The sequence below is a fragment of the Pseudophryne corroboree genome, chromosome 11 (genome assembly GCF_028390025.1).
Source record: "Pseudophryne corroboree isolate aPseCor3 chromosome 11, aPseCor3.hap2, whole genome shotgun sequence".
NCBI lineage: Eukaryota > Metazoa > Chordata > Amphibia > Anura > Myobatrachidae > Pseudophryne > Pseudophryne corroboree.
Window position 1 is genome coordinate 132,206,681 of NC_086454.1, and position 20,826 is coordinate 132,227,506.

Genomic DNA, 20,826 nt, shown 5'->3' on the forward strand with positions numbered 1-20,826 from the left:
TTCAGTGGCGGCAGCTGGGCCGAGGAGATTAAAGTAGGGCCAGCGCGGGGGGCATTTAACACCCTGCCAGTTCACCACTGACCTGCCCCCTTCCCCATTCACAATTGCGGCACTGTATTGCATTGCATTGCTGGCTGCTGCCGAGGACTCGGGAGTTGGACAGGCAGGGGCAGAGTGAGCCGGGAGAAATGTGTGAGGGCTCCCGGACGGCTGCCCTGTCAGCCCCGCGTAGCACATACAACATACTGCATATTGTTCACACTGCTATGAGACAAATTATGAACACACAGAGCTTCCGTAGTCCTGCAGGAGATAGGCTGTACTAGGATCACATGCCCGCACTGCTGAATCCTCCACCGGCAAGGAAACCCACCCCCTACAAAAGCTTGCCCTCACCATTGTACTGTGATGGCTCTTCATTAAAGTAGCAAGGACACGGAATGGGGAGACAATGGAGGCAGTGCCCCTTCAGGCCAGGAGCACGGTGGCAAATGACTCCATTGTCTCCCAGTGTTCCGCCCCTGGGTGAAACATTTACTTGCCTGGTCGTTGTACCTGTGTGAGAGAACTTTCCTGTGTCATTTGTTACTTCATTCATTTTAGGCTTTCAAGGCAATAAGAAGTTTTCTGGATAAACTGGAATCTATATCAGAGGATCCAGCACAGTTAGTTGAGCTTGGTAAGTGAGAGACTAGCCTGGAATAAATGGCATGTGTATATGTATAAATCTCACTGCACTGATCCTATAAGTGCACCTGCAGCCAGTTCTTATAAGGGGTTCCCCCTTCACATATACAGAGCCTGTGTCATCCTACATCGTTGCTGCAGTCACGTTAAACAGCCTTTCTAGTCACGTTTACTAATGCCAGACGTCTTTGCGTGCATTTTTTCCCCCTGAAAATGCATCTTACTTGCATCTCTATGTGAATAAGACACACAGGCAGACTCTGCTGATCCTAAAATGATATGCAGCGTGGCTATATTCTGTGTGCGACTGCAGCTGGATCTGCATATGAATTGCTACATTACAGTGTTTTCCTGGATGTGTGTGGGTAAAGCAGTCATGGACACAACACTAGGTTTATCCTGGACTTCTGCTTTGGCAGTCGGACACTCACTTTGGTTGGTAAAAGGCATCATTAAAAAAAAAAAAAAGATATCGTACACCTCTTCACATTGCCAAGATATAATGGTAATTTAGATGTACTTCTGCAGCAAGGTACATTTTGTTCCACAGGGAATCATCGGGGTGCAGAGCGGATCTTGATCCAGAGGCACCAGCAGGCTAAAGATTTAGGCTGTCCCAGGATGCATTGGGGCCTCCTCTATAACCCCGCCTCCAGGCACTGTGAGCTCAGTTTCAAGTTGGTGCCTGCAGCACCTGGTCACTTTAACAGAGTGGCTGCACCGTGCAGCCCTGATATGTCAGTGTGACTTTCAGTACTGCGGCTCCATCACCTCCCAGGCGTTACATACTCCCATGGCTTGTTCCCGGGTACTTGCGGCGGAGATGCTCCGGCTTTAGGCACACTGTCAAAGACGCTCTGGTTCGCATGGCTGCTACGGGGAGGCGGCAAGAGGGTCCCCTAGACGGGACCCGCCCATTAAATTGCGTTCCTGCCGCGGTCTAGGAGACGGACCGCGAGTATTCTGATATATACCTACGGTCTAGCGCAGTCCTAGACCGTAGGTATATATCAGAATACTCGTACAATATATCCTGTAATAGGTACACTTTCTTTTTACTAACGCTGTCTGTATAAAGACATGTAGAATACTCATGTGTTTGTAAAGTCACAGCGCTGTATACATGCGGCTTTACAAGGGAGACCTTGCCCTGCAGTTCCGGAGACAAGCCGCAGCTATGCTTAGTAGATGGCACCCAGCATCTCAGTCAGGGAGTAAGGGTGAGTGTGAGGCAGCTCCGGGGCGGCAAAATCTGCAGTAGATGGTGTCCTGGGCTGGGGGAGTGGCTACAGGTCAAACGCCACCTCCCCTATGCTGGACTTCCACCCCGGGTACTGTGAGCCTTATGAAATGGGGTGTTAGTACACCCGACCTGTGTGTGTGTGTATGTATGTGTATATATATATATATATATATATATATATATATATATATATATATATATATATATATATATATATATATATATATATATATATATATATATATATATATATATAGATATACTAGTCCAGTCACATACTAACGGATTTATTCGCAGGTATTGTACTCTGTCTGGCTTTATCGTACTAATCTGCTCTGTTACATTTGTGTACAATGTCTAACAAGAAGGGCATTAAGTCTTTGGATGCACCTGTATCATGCAGAGCATGCGCCATAGATTTACCAGAGGGGGAAGTTTTGTATGATGGTCTGTGTACTATGTGTCATACATCTCTCAGTCAGTCCGCAGCTTTTGTACCCAATCAGGATCCACCCTGATCACAAACCTACTGGGTACTCTGGTGAAATGCCATACGCCCCCTATGGGACCACCTGTGCCATTACAGCCACAAATTGTCCCTATGGTTAATCCGCCTTGGGTGGAAAATTTGTCTGACCAGTTACAGCAATTAAATCATTCTTTGGTCAGACAAAAATCTCCTCCAGGTCACTCCCGTGTCTCTGGGTCATCTAAGCGGACTGCTTCCTCCTCACAATCAACGAATCTCTCAGATGTTTCATCTGAAGAGGAGGGGGAACGAACTGTCCTGTCAGACATTGAATTAGGTGTTTCTCACGAGGATTCTCCTTTGCAAATTGATATCTCTGCCCTAGTGGTTGTTATTAAGCAGATCCTACAAATCACTGATGATGAGGATTCCACTACTGTGGCTAAGAAAACTGATATGTTTAAACGGCAGAAGGTGGTTAAAAATCTATTACCCCATTCTGACCATTTGGTGGACATCAGGCAGGATCTTTGGTCTAATCCAGGGAAGAAATTCCCTCTGTCTGAACAGGCCTTGGCTCGCCATCCTCTCCCTGCAGAGTTATGTAACAAGTGGGAAAATTCATTGCCGGTGGATTCTCATGTGACCCGCTTAGTGGTGTCATCCACTCTGCCTGTCACCACTGTCACTTCACTAAAGGAACCGACAAATAAGCGTGTGGAGGGATGCCTGAAATCTATTTACTACCTTACAGGTGTTGTACATAGACCCACTATTGTGGCCTCTTGGGCTGCAAAAGGAATTGAAGCATGGGTTAGGCATTAGAGGAAAACCTGCCCGAGGATATATCGGACAGTGCCAGACAATACCTGTCTCACATTACCACCACCGCCTATTAACATTCAGGAAGCGTCCTCTGAGGCGGGTGTTTTGGCAGCCGAGGCGCTGACTACATCTGTCATGGCTCGCCGTATCCTGTGTTTAAGGTCATGGAAGGTGGACCTAGACTCCAAAATACTTTGGAGGTACCCCCCTTTAAGGGGGACATTTTGTTTGGGGAAGACCTAAATAAAATTGTGTCTGAATTGGCGGCTTCTAAGACTGCCTTTCTCCCAAATACTAATGCTTCTGCACATAAGGCTAAAGGTACCACTTTTCGTTCCTTTCAGCCTCAAGGGAAAGCAAAAGGTCAGGCTTACCCGAGACAATCTCGTGTTCCAAAAACCACTAAGCCCAAGGCAAAGCAGTCCAGGGCGGCCCGTCAGCCTGCTTCTCAACAAGACAAGCCTGCCACATGACTGGGTGTGCCTTCCCCTGGTGGACCCCAGGGTGGGAGGCCATCTTCTGCAGTTCAGCCAGGTCTGGTTAAAGACCACTTCAGACGTATGGGTGCAGGACGTTGTCTCTCATGGGTACGCAGTCTCCTTCAAGAGACACCCACCTTGCCAGTTTTGCCCCACAATTATCCCTTCAGATCCGTTAAAGGCGCAAGCTCTGCAAAAGGTTGTGAGTTCTCTCCTGAATACAGGAGAGGTAGTGCCGGTACCTCTGTCCTAGAGAGGCAGAGGTTACTACTCAACCCTGTTTCTAGTTCCATAACCCAATGGGTCTTTCCGGCCTATACTCAACCTCAAATCATTGAACAAGTTTGTGAGAGTGTCCAAGTTCCATATGGAAACACTGCGCTCAATTGTACTGGCGATGGAACCCGGAAACTACAGTATATGGTATCCCTGGATATACAGGATGCGTACCTGCATATACCTATTGTTATGTCGCATCAGCAGTATCTGCGGTTTGCTATTGGCAACATCCACTATCTGTTCCAGGCTCTGCCATTTGGACTGGCTACGGCTCCTCGGATCTTCACCAAGGTCATGGCCGTAATGACGGCCCATCTCCATCTCGAGGGAGTCAGAATACTGGCGTACCTGGACGACTTGCTGATTCTGGCAAACTCCCACGATGTCCTCCTCAGTCATCTGCAACTGATGGTAAGCTTCCTACAAGCCTACGGGTGGCTCATCAATTGGAGGAAATCCTTGCTGGTCCCAGCTCAGAGCATGGTGCACCTGTTGCACTCCTGGACACACACAGCCAACGACAGTTTCTGTCTCCAGAAAAAGTCTTGAGGCTTCAGGACAGCGTAAGATGCTTCCTTTGTCACCCCAGAGTGTCGAGACACTTGGCGATGCAAGTACTTGGCCTGATGGTGTCAGCATTCGACACAGTAGTGTACGCTCAATTTCATCCGCGCCCTCTGCAGAGGTTAATCCTTTCCAAATGGGACGGCCTACCTCATCGGATCAGATCTCACATGATCACTTAGACTCCGAAAGTTCGTCTGTCGCTGACCTGGTGGCTACAGGACCAACAATTGAGCAGGGGCCGTCCCTTCTGGTTTCCTGACTGGGTCCTGCTGACAACGGATGCCAGTCTGAGGGGATGGGGTGCGGTGTGGGAGCAACACACTTTTCATGGTCGCTGGACCAAGGAGGAGTCACTCCGCCCAATAAATATTCTGGAGTTGCGGGCAGTGTTTAATGCATTGACTCTCGCCCTGCCTCTCGTACAGAACAGGCCGGATCTTGTACGGTCAGACAATGCCACTACGGTGGCATACATAAACCATCAAGGCAAGGCAGCACTTGAAGCCGCATGGCTATGATAGAAGTGTCAAAAATCCTTTGTTGGGCGGAACGCCATCTGCCAGCAATATCGGCTGTGTTCATTCCGGGCATCCTAAACTGGGAAGCTGACTTCCTCAGTCGCCAGGACGTGCACGCCGGAGAGTGGAGTCTTCATCCAGAAGTCTTTCAACTCCTACTTGACAAGGGGGGCTTCCAGATGTAGACCTGATGGCGTCTCTACACAATCACAAGGTTCCGGTCTTCGGATCAAGGACCAGGGATCCTCAATCAGCGTTCGTGGACGCACTAGCAATTCCATGGAACTTTCGGCTGCCCTACATTTTCCCTCCAGTGTCACTGCTGCCCAGGGTCCTGCGGAAGTTCAAACAAGAAGAATTTCTACTTCTAGTCGTTCCAGCGTAGCCCAGACGGCATTGGTTCTTAGACCTGCAGGGTCTATCAACAGAGCGTCCTCTTCTACTTCCTCAGCGCCCAGACCGCCTCCTTGTACAAGGCCCTTGTCTTTATCCGGAACTGGCCAAAATGGCTTTGACGGCGTGGCTCTTGAGGCATCACTCCTGAGTGCCAAAGGATTCTCTGAGGCGGTCATCCAAACTATGTTGAAAGCCCGCAAACCGGCATCTGCCCGGATTTATTACAGGGTCTGGAATTCTTACTTCACCTGATATACTGATCTGAATCTGTATGCATCATAATTCTTAACTTCCAGAATTCTGGCTTTTCTGCAACAAGACCTGGACTTAGGCCTTCATCTGGCCTCCCTCAAGGTTCACATATCTGCCTTGTCGGTATGGTTTCAGAGAAAAATTGTATCTATACCTGACGTTCATACATTCACTCAGGATGTCTTACAGATTCAGCCTCCCTGTGTCCCTCCTGTGGCTCCATGGGATCTGTCTGTTGTCCTGAATACCCTGCAAGAGTCTCCACTTGAACCTCTTGAGATGGTGGACCTTAAATGGCTCACGGCAAAGATCTTGTTTTTACTGGCTATTGCCTCTGCTAGAAGGGTGTCGGACTTAGGTGCACCCTTTCTGATATTTCATCGTGACCGAGCAGTTCCTAGAACTCGCCCAGGTTATTTGCCTAAGGTGGTCTCATCTTTTCACCTTAACCAAGAGATTGTGGTTCCGGCCTTCATCTCTTCTGATTTGTCCTCCAAAGAGCGGTCTTTGGATGTGGTACGGGCTCTACGTATCTATGTGGAGAGGACTGCCTCTATCAGGAGGTCAGATTCCCTTTTAGTCCTGTTTTGATTTCCACAAACGTGGCTGGCCTGCGAATAAGCAAACCTTGGCCAGATGGATAAGAATGGTGATTGCACAAGCTTATGCGCAGGCTGGTCTCCCAGCTCCTGCTGCTGTTAAAGCCCATTATACTCTGTCTGTTGGACCTTCTTGGGCGGCCCGCTGTGGCGCGTCCACAGAACAATTGTGCAAGGCGGCTATGTGGTCCTCCGTGAACACGGTCATTAGGTTCTATGCCTTTGATACTTCCGCCTTCCAGGATGCTTCCTTTGGACGCCGTGTTCTCATATCTGCTAAGGCGCGTCCCCTTCCTTGAGGAACTGCTTTAGGACATCCCTGATGTTTCTCTGTGGAACACGGTGTACCCTGCTGCAAGAAAGGAGAGTTATGGTAGACTTACCATGGTTAACTCCTTCTGAGAAGTACATTGTGTTCCATAGGGCGCCCACCCTGACGCACCAAGCTTCTATGGGTTTGTATGGCATTAGCCACTGGTCCCTTCTCCTGTCATGAGAATGTGGTTCTATGTGACTAACACCAGCCTTCTCCTTGCCTGCTCCTGCATTGGACTGGTTAACGAAACTGAGCTCACAGTGCCTGGAGGCGGGGTTATAGAGGAGGCCCCAATGCATCCTGGGACAGCCTAAAGCTTTAGCCTGTTGGTGCCTCTGGATCAAGATCCACTGTACACCCCAATGTTTCCCTGTGATACCCAATGTACCTCTCAGAAAGAGAGTTAACCATGGTAAGTCTACTTTTTGCTCCATACCACTACATCTTCATTTCAACCAAATGAAGGTCTGCAGTTTCATCTTAAAAGATTGTGATTATGGCTGTAAGCCATGACATGGCTTCTGGCAGTGCAGATTTCTTGGTCGTCTTGTTGTGTTTTTGAGGCATGCAATTCTACGTGGACAGATCTGGAGAATTCTGTAAGAATGGACTGCCTTTTGGTGTTCCATGATGCACACAAGTGAGGTTGGCCAGTGACCAAACACAGTGCACAATCCAACAAGTGCATGTTTCAGAAGGGGCTCGTGCCCTGATTTATGATACCTGATAGCTTATTCTACCATATTGCAACACTGTGCCTTTTGTGGAGCTGTGATGCAAAATAGCCACCTAGTCATCTGTCCATGCTCTCCCTACATTTTACAAATCTTATGTTTGTGTAGCCAGAGACCCTGGTTTTTGGTGTAAAGAGGATTTTTGGCACCCACCCTGAGGGGTAGGGGAGGCTTCATTGAAATGTGGCAGATGTTATACCAGCCTGCACTACTCTTTTTGTATTTGTCACTGTGTTAAGCCTAGACCAAATGTGAAAGAAACTTTAAGATTTCTCATAGATTATTCACACTTTAGTTTTTTTTAAAAAAAGGATATTCTGAAAAATGGGATCTTCTACAATCATAATAATTCTGGTTCCATTAGAACAGAGGGGGACAGGCTATTCAAACTTATTTTTGGTCCCAAAGTAAAATGGGTTATTTTGGCCCATTTTGACCCCCAAGTTCATCAGCGCCTATGTGGACAAGTTCAAGATGGAATGGAGCTGGATGCGTTACTAGTATCCATGGATAAAAAGGATGTTTAGTAATCTGTTCTAATCTGAGACTGATATCGATGACTTCAATATTCTGGATCTATGAATTGGGGGGGGGGGGTTGTGTGCCAATTATCTCATTTGCTTCAGAAACATTACTAGTAGGTGTCACATATTCTAGAAGCTTCACATATTCTAGAAGCTTGTGGTTGGACTTTCAGTTTAAAGAAATTCAATCTATTCCCTTCCCAGTGGCATATGTTTCTGGAAATTCTACTTCACACTCAACTGCAGAAACTGTTTTTCCAGAGGACAAGATAAGACTCTTTGCAAACACTATTAATGTGTCGATTGACTCTCATGCAGACGTAAATTAATTTCTCTATGATAGTTTTGGAGAAGATGGTTTTAACTGTATAAGCCCTGCAGTTTGCCAGGCTTCATTCAAGGGTGTTCCAGATCAAACTCTTCGAAACAAGTTGCACCATTGTTAAAACAAACAGGACATTATTTGTCTGCTAGATTTAGGTTACCATCTTGCCTTATAGATTTGGACTATTGTAAAAGACTGATATCAAGCTGGCATCAGGGTTGGGGGGGCACTATTTATTTCAGGATCTGTGTTTCCCAGCCAATTCTGAGCTTCTGATCCGTGTCCTAGAACTAAGGACTGTACTAAGCACATTAGACCAGGTACTTCTCCTCTTGAAAGCTCCAAAGGATTCAGTCTGCTAGCACCAACTAGGTAACATATACATTAAACATTGAAGATAAAATGAGTGCGACCACCAAGGGCAAGTACTTGACAAGACAGTGTTTCCACAATATTGGCAGTAATCATTCAGGTGTAGAAAACTTTGAGGCAGATTACCTCTACATTCAGTTGGGATGGTCTCTCAACCCAGACGTCTATTAACAGATTGTGAACGGATTGGGTCAGCCAGACATTGTGGTGAAGATTTTCTGTTCAAGCGCAGTGACTCTCTAGGTGTTTCTTGTAGTTGCTATGACTATTCCATGACGTTTATTTAAGGTTTCTCTTACGTCCTAGAGGATACTGGAGATCCATTTAGTACCATGAGGTATAGACTGGTCCACTAGGAGCCATGGGCACTAAGAATTTGATAATGTGGGCTGGCTCCTCCCTCTATGCCCCTCCTACCAGACTCAGTTTAGAAAATGTGCCCGGAGGACCCGGTCACGCTTATGGAAGCTCCTGAAGAGTTTTCTGCATTTATTTTTCTGTTTGTTATTTTCAGGCAGGACTGGATGGCACCAGCCTGCCTGCCTTGTGGGACTTAGGGGGAGGGGGGGGATAAAATGGCCCAACCTCTTGAAGGGTTAATGGTCCCGTTCCCCGCTGACAGGACACTAGGTCCTAAGGGAACTATTCGCAAGCACCACCACGGCGAGCGTACATTCCCGCAGCACGCCGCCACCCCTAACAGAGCCAGAAGAGTAGTGAGTACTAAGCCTGCATCCTGATTAGCGGGTCGCCGGCCATTATGGCGGCATGAGGGTACCGAGACGCACAGCTTGTAACCGGGGCGGACTGCGTCTCCAGACTCAGTACACAGTGCAGACGCACAGCTACTGATTGGGCGAACTGAGTCTCAGTACACAGTACCCACACTGACTTAAAACGGTTAGGACTCCATTTTAAGCACTAAATTACCTCAACCAGTATAAAAAAAAGCGGGAAGACCGTGTGCCTTTGAGGGGGCGGGACTTCACTATGAGCGGATCCAGCAGCTCACCAGCGCTATTTTCCCTCTGCAGTGGACACAGACGCTGACTGACAGGGACGCGCAGCTCCTCCGGAGTGACACCAGATTACCTCAGCGGTACCAGGGGGGGGAGCGATTATTAGTGTACTAAGTCCCCAATATGGGTACTTAGTCTGCTACCCGGCTAAGCTTGGCATTAGCGATAAGGGCGTGGTGTGCTGGCTCCATAATATATCTCTGTCTCTCCCTGGAAGGGATCTTTGTGGGTTAATTGTGCTCTTAACCTTTTCCTGTGTGTGTGTGTGTGTGTGTGTGTGTGTGTGTGTGCTGTCACATTTACAATATGTCGGGCATCGAGTGTGTTTCATGTACGGCAAAGTTTTCCTCTTCCCAGGGGGCTCACTACTGTGTACTCAGTGTAGTGCACCTTCCCAGGCTAGCGGAGCTGAACCAGCATGGCTGGATTCTATTAAAGGAATGATCTCCCATATTTCTACTAAATTGTCCCGCAATGAGAAAGAGACACAATACTTATAACAGACTGTGGATGAGTTTATGAACAGAGACTTAGTCCCCAAACCAGCATCTCGCACCCCTACCGTTTGTCTGCAAAAAGTACTCTGTCCCATATCCTGCAGTCTGACTCTGATGATCAAGGGTCAGACATGGAGGAGGGGGAGGTGGACTCCGTGGGGGGGGGGGGGGGGATGCTGCTCTGTCACAGGGAATAGGGGCTCTTCTAGAAGCTATCAGGGACGTTCTGCAAATTCCTCAGTCACGTTTCCTGTATCAAAGGAACTGAATTCCCTGTTTGAAGAACCGTGGGTTAATCCTGATAGGAAATTTCATATCCCTAAAAGGTTACTCTCATCCTTTCCTTTTTCTCCTGAGGATAGGAAAAAATGGGAAAATCCACCGATAGTGGATGCATCAGTATCCAGGCTGTCACGGAAAATAGGGTTGCCTGTCCCTGGTGCAGCCTCCCTGAAAGACACGGCTGATCGTAAAATTGAGACTATACTCAAATCCTTGTATACGACTGCTGGGGTGGCCCAGAGACCCACTATAGCATGTGCGTGGATTACTAAAGAATTGCTAAATGGTCAGGTAACCTAATCGAGGGGTTGGATTCCTTATCTAGGAGGGAGATTGTTTTACTCCTGCAACATATACAGAACTCTGCCAACTTTATGGTGGAAGCCATAAAAGAAGTAGGTTTGCTTAATGCACGCACCACTGCTATGGCAGTGTCCACACGCAGGGGCTTATGGCTACGCCAGTGGACTACGGACGATGACTCCAGGAAAAGCGTGGAAGGCCTACCCTTCACAGGAAAGACCTTATTTGGAGATGAACTAGACAAATGGATCTCCAAAGCTACTGCGGGTAAGTCCACGTATCTTCCTTCTGCAGCTCTCCCAGCCAGGAAGGCCTACTCATGACCTAATCTACCGTCCTTTTGGACTGCCAAGCTTAAGGGCAAATCCAGAGGTTCTTCTACAGCCACCAGAGGCGCTAGAGGTAAACCACGCAAACCAGCAGTTGCCAGTTCTCAGGAACAGAATTCTAGCTCTGCTTCCTCAAAGCCTTCAGCATGACTGTGGACCGCGATGCCTGGAAGACTGGCAGGTGGTAGCCCGACTAAAGTTTTTCAGTCACATCTGGATAACATCATGTCAGGAGCCCTGGGTCATAGATCTTATTTCCCAGGGCTACAGACTAGAGTTTCAGGACTCACAGATTCTTCAAATCAGGCTTACCAGTTTCACAAGAGGCAAGTATAACCTTACAAGATGCCATTCAAAAACTGGTACAGACTCGGGTCATTATTCCAGTTCCACCTCCTCTCCAAAACAAGGGATATTATTCCAACTTGTTTGTAGTACCGAAAACGGACGGTTCGGTAAGGCCGATTTTAAATCTATAATCGTTGAACCTTGAGAATGCTGATTTATATACAGGAATGAAAAGCTATACCTTATACACACTTTAAATACACTTTACCATGGAGCCGCTGCGGCCTCTAAACTTAATACACACTCTACGCACCTTTTACGCTGTTAGCGTACAAAGTCCCGTACCGTGTACGGACTTTGCATACAAACGCCGCACTGACGGTACAAAGTACACACAGCGCGTACACACCCAATGAATACACTTTAAACCTTATGCAGCAATGCAGTGCGATGCTATTACACTTTAAACCTTAGCAGGGAAAGAAAGACATGACACCAGTCTGCAGTTAAACCACTGGGTTCTGACACCACAGCGTATTATTGCTGAAAGGGGGTTACAATATAAACAGTACAATACAATAGAATAATGGCTACATTCAATGGTACATACGTGATTGGATTCGCCGCGCTACCCGGTCCGTTCCTCGGTCATCTAATAGATAACTTTGTGAGTCTTGTGTCTGACAGGCCTGCTGCAGGCTCTCTTTTTACAATTCATCCAAAACATAACACAATGGATACTGTAATCTCTTTGTCCATTGGACACAGGGATGGTCATTTACAGTACAGGAGAGGTCATAGGTCGGTTTGAATAGGTGGGCGATGTCTGTTCCAACTGCTCTTGTGGGTGGTCTCCTCTGGATTCCCGCCGCATACATAATGTACAGTAAATACAGTTTTTATCTATATTCTGCTCCTGCACATAACTATCTGCAGGAACATGCGATCTTCCTCAAACCAACACCGGAATGTTACCCTTAAAATACCCTACAGTTGGATACCAAACACCACCTTATAACCTTGTTCTGTCCCCTCCTATCCTGTAAAGGTGAATCCCTTTGTTCTGTTACCATTTAAACTGCTGTTACTTTCTGATGTGATGCAGGGAGACTATGTGTACATTGTGCACTATTTAGATTAAATATGTAATGTGTTTTGATAGCTTTCCATGCGTTCACAAACTCTGCCGTAAATACTCATACCACGCGCTAATGCGCAGGACCGCGGGAGCGACCATACGCAAATTGCGGATATGCGCACGCACGGCCAAACAAGTACACGTGTGGAGGCCATCTGTGTGTAGTTTGTACGTAATGTATGTACTGCAATATTTTTTGACTTTGACAACCTATACTTACGAGTGTTCAAATTCAAGATGGAGTGTCTGAGAGCGGTGATCTCGGGTCTGGAGGAGGGGAAATTCCTATTGTCTCTGCATATCAAGGAGGCGTACCTTCACATTCCGATCTGGCTGCCTCATCAGGTTTATCTACGGTTTGCACTGCAGGACTGTCACTACCAGTTCCAGGCCCTGCCATTTGGTCTCTCCACGGTACCGAGGCTGTTCACCAAGGTAATGGCAGAGATGATGCAAGCAGGGAGTGAACATAATTCCGTACCTGGACGGTCTTCTGATAAAGGCACCGTCCAGGGAAAGGTTGTTGGACAGCATTGGTCCCACAACCAAACTACTCCTAGATCACGGGTGGATTCTAAATCTTCCGAAATCTCACTTAGAGCCAACTCGGAGGCACCTATTTCTGGGAATGATACTGGACACAGAGTCGCAAAAAGTTTTTTCTTCCATTGGAAACTGCATTGGTTATCCAGTCGATGGTTTGGGATGTCCTGAAGCCAACCTGGATATCTGTGCATCTATGCATTCGCCTTCTGGGGAAAATGGTGGCCTCTTGTGATGCTCTTCAGTATGGCAGGTTTCATGCAAGACCCTTCCAGCTCGATCTGTTGGACAAATGGTCCGGATCACATCTTCACATGCACGAGAGGATCCACCTGTCGCCAAAGGCCAGGATCTCCCTTCTGTGCTGGCTACAGACTTCTCACCTAATCGAGGGCAGACATTTTGGGATTCAGAATTGGATTCTGCTAACCACAGACGCAAGCCTCCAAGGTTGGGGAGCAGTCACTCAGGGGGTGCAGTTTCAAGGAAGATGGTCAAGTCAGGAAGTAGTCCTTCCAATCAACATTCTGGAACTCATGGCTATATACAATGCCCTTCTGCAGGCCTTATATCTTCTTCAAGATCGGACCATTCAGGTTCAGTCGGACAATGTGACGGCAGTGACGTACATAAACCGAAAGGGTGGAACGAAAAGCAGAGCAGCAATGTCAGAGGTATCAAGAATTCTCCTCTGGGCAGAAAAACACACTGTGGCGTTGTCGGCAGTCTTCATTCCGGGAGTAGACAACTGGAGAGCAGAATTCCTCAGCAGACACTACCTGCACCCAGGGGAGTGGGACCTTCACCTGGAGGTGTTCAGGTGCTTGACACGTCGATGGGGATGTCCACAAATCGGCATGATGGCCTCTCTCAACAAGAAGCTCAAGCGGTATTGTTCCAGGTCAAGAGACCCACAGGCAGTGGCAGTGGACGCCCTGATGAATCCATGGGTCTATCAGATGGTGTACGTGTTCCCTCCACTCCCGCTGATCCCAAGAAGTCTGAATATAAAAAGGGAAAAGGTTCAAGCAATTCTCAGTGCTCTGGACTGGCCAAGAAGGGCCTGGTATGCGGACCTTCAGGAGATGCTCCTGGAAGATCCGTGGTGTCTACCTCTTCGCAAAGATCTTCTGCAACAGGGCCCGTTCATCTATCAAGCTTAACACCCTCTATCTTTGATGTCATGGAAGTTGAACGGCTGATTCTAGCCAGGAGAGGCATCCCTGACAAGGTCATCCCGACTATGATCTAAGCCAGGAAGGGGGTAACGACTAAGTATTACCACCATATTTGGAAGAAATACGTACCTTGGTGTGAGAGCAGAAAATATTCTGTGGTGGCATTTCATCTGGGACGTTTCCTGCTTTTACTGCAGTTGGGTGTGGATGTGGGCCTACGTCTGGGCTCCATAAAAGTCCAGATTTTGGCCTTGTCCATTTTCTTTCAGAAACAATTGGCCTCTCTGCCTGAGGTTCAGACATTCTTGAAAGGGGTACTGCACATCCAGCCCCCCTTTGTGCCTCCCACGGCACCTTGGGATCTCAATTTTTTACTGCAGTTCCTCCAATCGGACTGGTTTGAACAGTTACAGAAGGTAAACATAAAATATCTCACGTGGAAGACTGTCACACTGTTGGCCTTGGCTTCAGCAAGACGTGTGACGGAGCTGGGGGCGTTGTCTCACAAGAGCCCCTATTTAATTTTCCATGAGGACAGAGCTGAACTCAGAACTCATCAGCATTTTCTTCCTAAGGTGGTGTCTGCGTTTCACATCAACCAACCTATTGTGGTTCCGTTTTTTATCGACACCTCTGTTACTTCAAAGTCTTTTGATGTTGTGAGGGCTTTGAAGGTGTATGTGAAGAGAACAGCTCGTCACAGGAAATCTGCCTCGCTGTTTGTTCTTTACTATCTCAATAAGATTGGGTGTCCTGCTTCAAGGCAGTCATTTGCGCACTGGATCAGGCTTACTATCCAGCATGCTTATTCCATGGCAGGATTGCCGGTTCCTAAATCTGTGCAGGCCCACTCGACTCGGTCAGTGGGTTCTTCTTGGGCAGCTCTGCCGAGCAGCTACTTTGGTCAGGTTCGAACACATTTGCAAAGTTCTACAAGTTCGATACTTTGGCCTCTGAGGACCTTCAGTTTGGTTAGTCAGTTCTGCAGGATCCTCAGCAATCTCCCACCCGGTTTGGAAGCTTTGGTACTTCCCCATGGTACTAAATAGATCCCCAGTATCTTCTAGGACATAAGAGAAAATAGAATTTTAATTACCTACCGGTAAATCCTTTACTCGTAGTCCGTAGAGGATACTGGGCGCCCGCCCAGTGCTTCGTTCTTCCTGCACTGTTACTTGGTTAACTATTCTGGTTTGTTCAGCTGTCTGTTGCTGTTCCTGTTTCAAGTTTGGTTAGCATTGCTTTCCTCTTGTGTGTGCTGGTTCGGAATCTCACAGCTATCCTTTTATCCTTCTCTCAAAGTATGTCCGTCTCCTTGGGCACAGTTTCCTAGACTGAGTCTGGTAGGAGGGGCATAGAGGGAGGAGCAAGCCCACACTATCAAATTCTTAAAGTGCCCATGGCTCCTAGTGGACCCGTCTATACCCCATGGTACTAAATGTATCCCCAGTATCCTTTACGGACTACGAGAAAATGATTTACCGGTAGATAATTCAAATCCTCTTTTCTCTGCTGTCACCAGTGTCGATGTAGTTATGAATCCTCAGAAATCAAAAAAGATAGAGGGTCCACTTGCTGTTGATGGGACCAGACTGGCTAAGACTCTTGTGGCACACAGACTGTCTCAGAGTGTTGGTCAGTACATTTATTGGTATAGAAGTTGAAACTATGATACTTGCAGTAGGTATAAAGAGGTTCTCTTGTTCAATGTTTCAGACCATATTAGCATAGGATTGGGAAAGACCTATTTCTTCCTGTAAAATAATGAAGTTCCCACCTTTTTCGATCTGTTAGCCCGCTTACTCCTATTTTTGCAGGTTGGTTTGGATAAAGGGTTAAAAAAAACTTGAGTTCCTTGAAGACTCCGATTTCCGCTCTTTGGTTCTTTTATCAGAAGAAGTCACTTATGCACAACCAACATATAGAGATTTCTACGAGTGATGCATTTGTGACTACAATATAGTCCTACAGCAGTCCATTGGGACCTTAATTTATTGTTGAAGGCTTTACTACACCCTATTCTGAAATGAGGTATCTGTTACACCAAGAAACAAAGTATAGAAATCTGTCCCAATTGTTTACTAGTAAATGTAATATTCTACAGATGGCTTGGGGTTGCTCCAACATACCTTAAAGTACTAGTACAACACCATACTTTTCATCACTTGATTCTGCATGCATCTCCTTATCTTTCATGAGGATAGGAAAAGAGATCTCATCACTAATTAAATGTTGTTAGAGCATTGCAGATAAATGTCAATAAGACGGGTGAGTTTAGGAAAACTAATATCTTTGTTCTCTACGACGCCCACAGAAGAGTTTGGCGTATCTCAAAACCATCAATAGCTAGATAAGTTACTATGATCATTTGATAAGCTTACTTTGAAGTGGGAAAACCTTTAAAATGTCAAGGCAACACTGTACTTCACCTGGGCATCTGTATCGGGCAAACACTTGGTCCTCTTTGTACTTTTTTATTTTCTCTATCGTCCTAGTGGATGCTGGGGTTCCTGAAAGGACCATGGGGAATAGCGGCTCCGCAGGAGACAGGGCACAAAAAGTAAAGCTTTAGGATCAGGTGGTGTGCACTGGCTCCTCCCCCTATGACCCTCCTCCAAGCCAGTTAGATTTTTGTGCCCGGCCGAGAAGGGTGCAATCTAGGTGGCTCTCCTAAAGAGCTGCTTAGGAAAGTTTAGCTTAGGTTTTTTATTTTACAGTGAGTCCTGCTGGCAACAGGATCACTGCAACGAGGGACTTAGGGGAGAAGAAGTGAACTCACCTGCGTGCAGGATGGATTGGCTTCTTGGCTACTGGACATCAGCTCCAGAGGGACGATCACAGGTACAGCCTGGATGGTCACCGGAGCCTTGCCGCCGGCCCCCTTGCAGATGCTGAAGTAAGAAGAGGTCCAGAATCGGCGGCAGAAGACTCCTCAGTCTTCTAAAGGTAGCGCACAGCACTGCAGCTGTGCGCCATTTTCCTCTCAGCACACTTCACACGGCAGTCACTGAGGGTGCAGGGCGCTGGGAGGGGGGCGCCCTGGGAGGCAAATGAATACCTAATTTGGCTAAAAATACCTCACATATAGCCTCCGGAGGCTATATGGAGATATTTAACCCCTGCCAGAATCCGTTAAGAGCGGGAGACGAGGCCGCCGAAAAAGGGGCGGGGCCTGTCTCCTCAGCACACAGCGCCATTTTCCCTCACAGAAAGGCTGGAGGGAAGGCTCCCAGGCTCTCCCCTGCACTGCACTACAGAAACAGGGTTAAAACAGAGAGGGGGGGCACTAATTTGGCGATATGCTTATATATATATTAAGATGCTATAAGGGAAAACACTTATATAAGGTTGTCCCTATATAATTATAGCGTTTTGGTGTGTGCTGGCAAACTCTCCCTCTGTCTCTCCAAAGGGCTAGTGGGTCCTGTCCTCTATCAGAGCATTCCCTGTGTGTGTGCTGTGTGTCGGTACGTGTGTGTCGACAGGTAGGAGGACGATGTTGGTGAGGAGGCGGAGCAATTGCCTGTAATGGTGATGTCACTCTCTAGGGAGTCGACACCGGAATGGATGGCTTATTTAGGAAATTACGTGATAATGTCAACACGCTGCAAGGTCGGTTGACGACATGAGACGGCCGACAAACAATTAGTACGGTCCAGACGTCTCAAAAACACCGTCAAGGGTTTTAAAACGCCCGTTTACTTTAGTCGGTCGACACAGACACAGACAGGGACACTGAATCCAGTGTCGACGGTGAATAAACAAACGTATTCCTTATTAGGGCCACACGTTAAAGGCAATGAAGGAGGTGTTACGTATTTCTGATACTACAAGTACCACAAAAGAGGGTATTATGTGGGATGTGAAAAAACTACCATAGTTTTTCCTGAATCAGATAAATTAAATAAAGTGTGTGATGATGCGTGGGTTCCCCCCGATAGAAAATTATGGGCGGTATACCCTTTCCCGCCAGAAGTTAGGGCGCGTTGGGAAACACCCTTTAAGGTGGATAAGGCGCTCACACGCTTATCAAAACAAGTGGCGGTACCGTCTATAGATAGGGCCGTCCTCAAGGACCAGCTGACAAGGCTGGAAAATATAATAAAAAGTATATACACACATACTGGTGTTATACTGCGGCCAGCGATCGCCTCAGCCTGGATGTGCAGAGCTAGGGTGGCTTGGTCGGATTCCCTGACTAAAAATATTGATACCCTTGACAGGGACAGTATTTTATTGACTATAGAGCATTTCTATATATGCGAGATGCACAGAGGGATATTTGCACTCTGGCATCATGAATAAACGCGATGTCCATAACTGCCAGAAGATGTTATGGACACGACAGTGGTCAGGTGATGCAGATTCCAAACGGCACAGTATGGCCGTATACAGGAAGAGGACTTGTTTGGGGTCGGTCCATCGGACCTGGTGGTCACGGCAACTGCTGGAAAATCCACCGTTTTTTACCCTAAGTCACATCTTTGCAGAAAAAGACACCGTCTTTTCAGCCTCAGTCCTCTCGTCCCTATAAGATCATATCTGCCCAGGGATAGAGGAAAGGGAAGAAGACTGCAGCAGGCAGCCCATTCCCAGGAACAGAAGCGTTCCACCGCGTCTGACAAGTTCTCAGCATGGCGCTGAGACCGTACAGGACCACTGGATCCTACAAGTAGTATCCCGGGGGTACAGATGGGAATGTCGAGACGTTTCCCCTTCGCAGGCTCCTGAAGTCTGCTTTACCAAGTCTCCCTCCGACAAGGAGGTAGTATGGGAAAAAATTCACAAGCTGTATTCCCAGCAGGTGATAATTAAATTACCCCTCCTACTACAGAAAAGGGGTATTATTCCACACTATATTGTGGTACTGAAGCCAGAAGGCTAGGTGAGACTTATTCTAAAAAAAATTTTTTGAACACTTACAAAGGTTCAAATTAAGATGAAGTCACTCAGAGCAGTGATAACGAACCAGGAATAAGGGGACTATATAGTGTCCCGGGACATCAGGGATGCTTACCTCTATGTCCCAAAATTTGCCCTTCTCACTAAGGGTACCTCAGGTTCGTGGTGCAGAACTGTCACTATCAGTTTCAGACGCTGCCGTTTGGATTGTCCACGGCACCCTGGGGTCTTTACCAAGGTAATGGCCGAATTGATGATTCTTCTTCGAAGAAAAGGCGTCTTAATTATCCCTTACTTGGACGATCTCCTGATAGGGGCATAGTCCAGGGAACAGTTGGAGGTCGGAGTAGCACTATCTCGGATACTGCTACAATCAGCACGGGTGGATTCTAAATATTCCAAAATCGCAGCTGATCCCGACGACACGTCTGCTGTGCCTAGGGATGATTCTGGACACAGTCCAGAAAAAGGTGTTTCTCCCGGAAGAGAAAGCCAGGGAGTTATCCGAGCAAGTCAGGAACCTCCTAAAAACAGTGCATCATTGCACAAGGGTCCTGGTAAAAATGGTGGCTTCCTACGAAGCAATTCCATTCGGCAGATTTCACGTAAGAACTTTTCAGTGGGATCTGCTGGACAAATGGTCCGGATCGCATCTTCAGATGCATCAGCGGATAACCCAATATCCAAGGGTGTCTCTCCTGTGGTGGTTATAGAGTGCTCATCTTCTAGAGGGCAGCAGATTCGGCATTCAGGATTGGATGCTGGTAACCACGGAGCCCAGCCTGAGAGGCTGGGGAGCAGTCACACAAGGAAAAAATTTCCAGGGAGTGTGATCAAGTATGGAGACTTTTCTCCACATAAATATACTGGAGCTAAGGGTAAATTTATAATGCTCTAAGCTTAGCAAGACCTCTGCTTCAAGGTCAGCCGGTATTGATCCAGTGGGAAAAACATCACGGCAGTCGCCCACGTAAACAGACAGGGCGACACAAGAAGCAGGAGGGCAATGGCAGAAACTGCAAGGACTTTTCGCTGGGCGGAAAATCATGTGATAACACTGTCAGCAGTTTTTCATCCCGGGAATGGAAACTGGGAAGCAGACTTCCTCAGCACGACCTCCACCCGGGAGAGTGGAAACTTCATTGAGAAGTTTTTTCCACATGATTGTAAACCGTTGGGAAATACCAAAGGTGGACATGATGGCGTCCCGTCTGAACAAAAAACGGGACAGGTATTGCGCCAGGTCAAGAGACCCTCAGGCAATAGATGTGGACGTTCTGGTAACACCGTGGGTGTACCAGTCGGTGTATGTGTTCCCTCCTCTGCTTCTCATACCTAAGGTGCTGAGAATTATAAGACGTAGAGGAGTAAGAACTATACTCATGGCTCCGGATTGGCCAAGAAGGACTTGGTACCCGGAACTTCAAGAGATGCTTACAGAGGTCTTATGGCCTCTGCCGCTAAGAAGGGACTTGCTTCAGCAAGTACCATGTCTGTTCCAAGACTTACCGCAGCTGCGTTTGTCGGCATGGCGATGGAAAGCCGGATCCTAAGGGAAAAAAGGCATTCCGGAAGAGGTCATTCCTACCCTGGTCAAAGCCAGAAAGGAGGTGACCGCACAACATTATCACCACGTGTGGCGAAAATATGTTGCGTGGTGTGAGGCCAGGAAGGCCCACAAAGAAATTTCAACTCGGTCGTTTCCTGCATTTCCTGAAAACAGGAGTGTCTATGGGCCTCAAATTGGGGTCCATTAAGGTTC

General features: G+C 47.4%; 1 protein-coding gene across 2 annotated transcripts in view; it reads left to right on the forward strand.

Annotated features, from left to right (window-relative positions):
- Positions 1 to 20,826, forward strand: part of SCYL1 (SCY1 like pseudokinase 1) — a 179,565-nt gene that overhangs the window by 82,403 nt on the left and 76,336 nt on the right. For both annotated transcript variants that reach the window (XM_063944813.1, XM_063944814.1), the window contains exon 12: positions 604 to 679. In XM_063944813.1, coding sequence (XP_063800883.1) covers positions 604 to 679 — 76 coding nt within the window. The remainder of the gene's footprint in view (positions 1 to 603; positions 680 to 20,826) is intronic.